Raw genomic sequence first — 3,845 nt, forward strand, 5'->3', positions numbered from 1 at the left:
CTTTCTTTCTTTCTTTCTTTCTTTCTTTCTTTCTTTCTTTCTTTCTTCTTTCTTTAAGACATATGCCTGAGGGTCCAATTTTCAGGAAAAATTGGCACTAGAGTTTCTGTATGTTTTGAGGCCACCAATAACGTCTCAGTAGACTGTGATGTCTTCCCCCACGCTGTTACAAACCAACAAGCTTATTTTAAAACTAGAAAATGATATTAATCATCAAAAGGAAAAAGGAAGTAACTCACACTGACCCTGCATCCTTTTATATGTATTTCAGTAATACTAAGTTTCGTGTGTGTGTGTGTGTGTGTGTGTGTGTAACAGCTGTGTCTTATGTCATTTGTTTCTATAGCCCAGCAGAACAGATTTAAAGAATTCTAAACATCTGAAATACCCCCCTTGTGTTTCTGGGATGAGCATATCTCCCTCAGTCCATTTGATCACAGCAAGAATGTGCCTGGGGGTAGAGGTACACAGAGCAGGCGACAGGCTGTTTGTCATACCCTACATTTAGCTACTGTTGGAGACCAGAGTTTGCATTTTAAATCTGCATGCTGTAGACGTCATTACATAAATAACAAGCAGTGCTGGCTGGAAAGCCATGCTGTGGTGAAAGCACAGCTACTTATCAAGCTTAGGGCCGCAGGACAGACTATGGCCCTGGTGGTTAGTGCAAACCTGCCATAAATCATCATTATTTCAAGTAAAGCAGTGGGGCAAAAGGGGCAGATAAACGAGAATGAATGTTCTGGGCAGAGGTTCCCAGGGCAACGCTAATCCATTGTTCAGGTTATATTTAAAGTATTTCTTACCTTGAGTTTTATGGGCATATGCAGAGATTTAAGCAGCATTGCTTAAATCTACGTACACCCACTGTGATTTGTCCTGGCCTTTTGCGTGGCCCAGGTTCTGCCAGCTCAAAGGTCAGTTCCTACCTAGGTGGGACTTGTGCCTAGACTTCACCCATGACTAGAACCCATCCCAGGTTTAGGACCCACACCTGCCTGGACCTCACCTCTAACCAGACTCCACCCAAGGTTTAGGCTACACCTCATGCTTACGCCACACCTCTTCCTAGGCCACACCCTGGTGCCAATTGCTGTCTTAGTTTGTTTTCTATTGTTTTGATAAACACAAAGACCAAAAGCAACAAGGGAGAAAAGGGTTTATTTTAGCTTCCAGTTCCAGGTCTACCACTGATATCCAACCAGGAACTGGTTAGAAATTCATTCTTACATCCTAAACCAAACCTACTTGTTTGTGGCTTAGATGGGAACTACCCTCCCAGGCACATGTGTGTCATTGCTAGTCACTAGCTGTTGGCACTATTTGGTGAGGGTGTGGAACCTTTAGGAGGTTGGCCTAGCTGCGGAAGACACTGGTTGCTAGGGGCAGGCCTTGAGGCCCATTCCTCTTAGCATTTTTTGTCTTGAGCTCTTTCTGTTTCCTGAACCTCTGAGATGTGCAAAGCTGGGCTGGACCATCAGCTCCCTCAGCCACAGAGTAAGCAGGTTCAGCCTCCATGCTTTCTCTCCCAGAAGAGACTGTGTATCCTGAACTGTGAGTCAAAACAAGCCTTTTCCCCCCTCAAGTTACTTCTGGCAGATGCTTTGTCACAGAGACAAGAAAAGGAACCACTACACTACTAAGCCAGAAATTCTAGGGACAAATGTAACAGACACAGACACAACAAGCCCCAGAGGTGGCCCTGACGCAGCAGGCAACTTACAGGGCAGTGCTCCTCGGTTTCCTCATCTGTTTCGCTTACCATGCTATAACCTGAAAGGAGCCCTGGGCTAGGGAATGGTTCATTCTCTGTAATGGATGGCTGGGTTTGATGGAATCCAAGTTTCTGTTTATACTCTTTTCTCTACTCTTTAAAATTGAACGCCCTGCAGTGCAGTGATACTTTCCAGGGGCCAGGCTGACTCTGCACGCATTAATCTTGGTCCACCAGCAAGAGTTAGATTGTTGGTACCAACATGCTCTGACCCATCAGGAGAGAAGCCTACTGACAACTTACTGGCAACTAGTACAGAAATGATATCCAGGTCAAGAAAGCCAATGTTTCCAATACAGACAGCCCTGAACTTATAACGGTGCTACGTTCCAATAACCATGTCATAAAATGATAATATTCCCAAGTGGAAGATACATTGAATCTGCCTGAAATATCAGCCAGGCCATCTCAGCAGCACAGCGCCCTGCAGAGTGGGGCGGCCCAGTCAAAGGTGACCGAAGGGCTGACTGGGAGGTACTGCGTTGCCCACTGGTACTGTCTCGCCGCGAGGATGGGGCCACATAGTGTTAGTCCAGGAAAACACCCACATTTAAAATTTTCAACTAGTTTCTACTAACCACATGCCGTGTCTCCATTATCACAAGGCAGACAAGCTGAACCATCACAGGTTAGAGACCCAATGTACGTATGTACATTGGGCCAATGGATTCTATGCCAGATACTTAGCTACTTGCTCTTTTACTTATTAAGCTGTGTGTGTGTGTGTGTGTGTGTGTGTGTGTGTGTGTGTGTGTGTAGGTCTCACCCAGTATCTCAAGTCTCAAATACATGATCTTCTGCCTTTGCCTCCCGATTGTTGGGTCTACAGGCACATGCCCCCTCTGCCACCTGCTTTAATTTCTTATCACTGGCTTTCCTAGTGTCATCTAGAAAGAAAGGAAGCCAGCACGCTGCTTCCTTGGCATAGGCCGCAGCATGAGGCCACCACTTTACAGTGGGCTTGGGAGCGATGCACACATACATAAAACTGTGTGCTGGGGGTTGAGACTACTTCCCCGAAACACTGTGTGCGAGGATAATGGTACTGTTGATTTTCTGATTAGTGCAGAAAAATTCGGCAAGCAGCTTAGTCACACCTGTCTGCTTGGACTTCTAGTCTTCCAGAAGCATAGCAAGCGAGTTTGCAACAGGTTCTGAAAATGCTCTTTATAGAACTCTTTACACTGAAGAGTAAGATTTAACTTTCAACTCAACTAGAGAAAAAGCAGGTTTTTTTTTAGACACATGGTGTATTTATCCAAGTACCCGTCATCATGGGGATAAAACAGATATGTGAACCGTACAGAGACATGCATAAGCCGTCAGCTTCAGCGACTAGAAAAGAGATAGAGGAGAAAGAAGAAGGTGGGCAGAGCTCTCTGAAGAAGGCCTCATCCTTCAGACACAAACAGAATGTCAATGTCAAAGCTGGCATTGTCACAGCCAGCTGCTTTTCCTTAGCGGAGAGCAGAGCCCTGAACGCTTAGCTGTAAGCGAGCCACCTCCACACACCTGTCACCCGCAGCCTGCCGGTGCCGACCACGATGCCCTGCTCCTCAGCGGTGAACAGTGGCTTGCCAGCTTCAGAACTGACCTGAAAGTGCTGGCTCTGGACTTCTACCATCTGGGCACCTGAAAGAGCAATCCGTACGGCGTATTAAAAGTGTTGACTATAAGCAGCACCGAGTCTCTGTTTTCACAACTGTTGTGTCTTCCGCTACCAAACAATGGACTATGACCGGCTTCGTATGTGCACCAGGACCCTCATCCCTGATACCACAACAATAATACAGACATTTGAAAACAAAATGGTTTTGGTGACAGAGGTGGTTAGGAATTAAAGTTCACAATTTGCTCATTTTTCTTTTTCTTAAGAAAACCTGGACAGCTAGGTGCGTTGGTACACACCTGTAATCCCAGCACGAGGGGAGGCAGAGGCAGGTGGATCTCTGTGAATTTGATGCCAGCCGGGTCTATAAAGTGAGTTCAGGACAGCCAAGGCTACACAGAGAAACCCTGTCATGAAGAAAGAAAGAAAGAAAGAAAGAAAGAAAGAAAGAAAGAAAGAAAG

General features: G+C 45.9%; 1 protein-coding gene across 1 annotated transcript in view; it reads right to left on the reverse strand.

Moving 5' to 3' along the window:
- The window catches only part of Sgcg (sarcoglycan gamma), a 21,626-nt gene that overhangs the window by 6,478 nt on the left and 11,303 nt on the right, over positions 1–3,845 (reverse strand). Inside the window, exon 4 of the mRNA XM_055617391.1 lies at positions 3,287–3,406. Within this exon, the coding sequence (XP_055473366.1) occupies positions 3,287–3,406 (120 nt within the window). The remainder of the gene's footprint in view (positions 1–3,286; positions 3,407–3,845) is intronic.

This window comes from Psammomys obesus, unplaced genomic scaffold, assembly GCF_907164565.1.
Source record: "Psammomys obesus unplaced genomic scaffold, mPsaObe1.curated_primary_1811, whole genome shotgun sequence".
Lineage (NCBI taxonomy): Eukaryota > Metazoa > Chordata > Mammalia > Rodentia > Muridae > Psammomys > Psammomys obesus.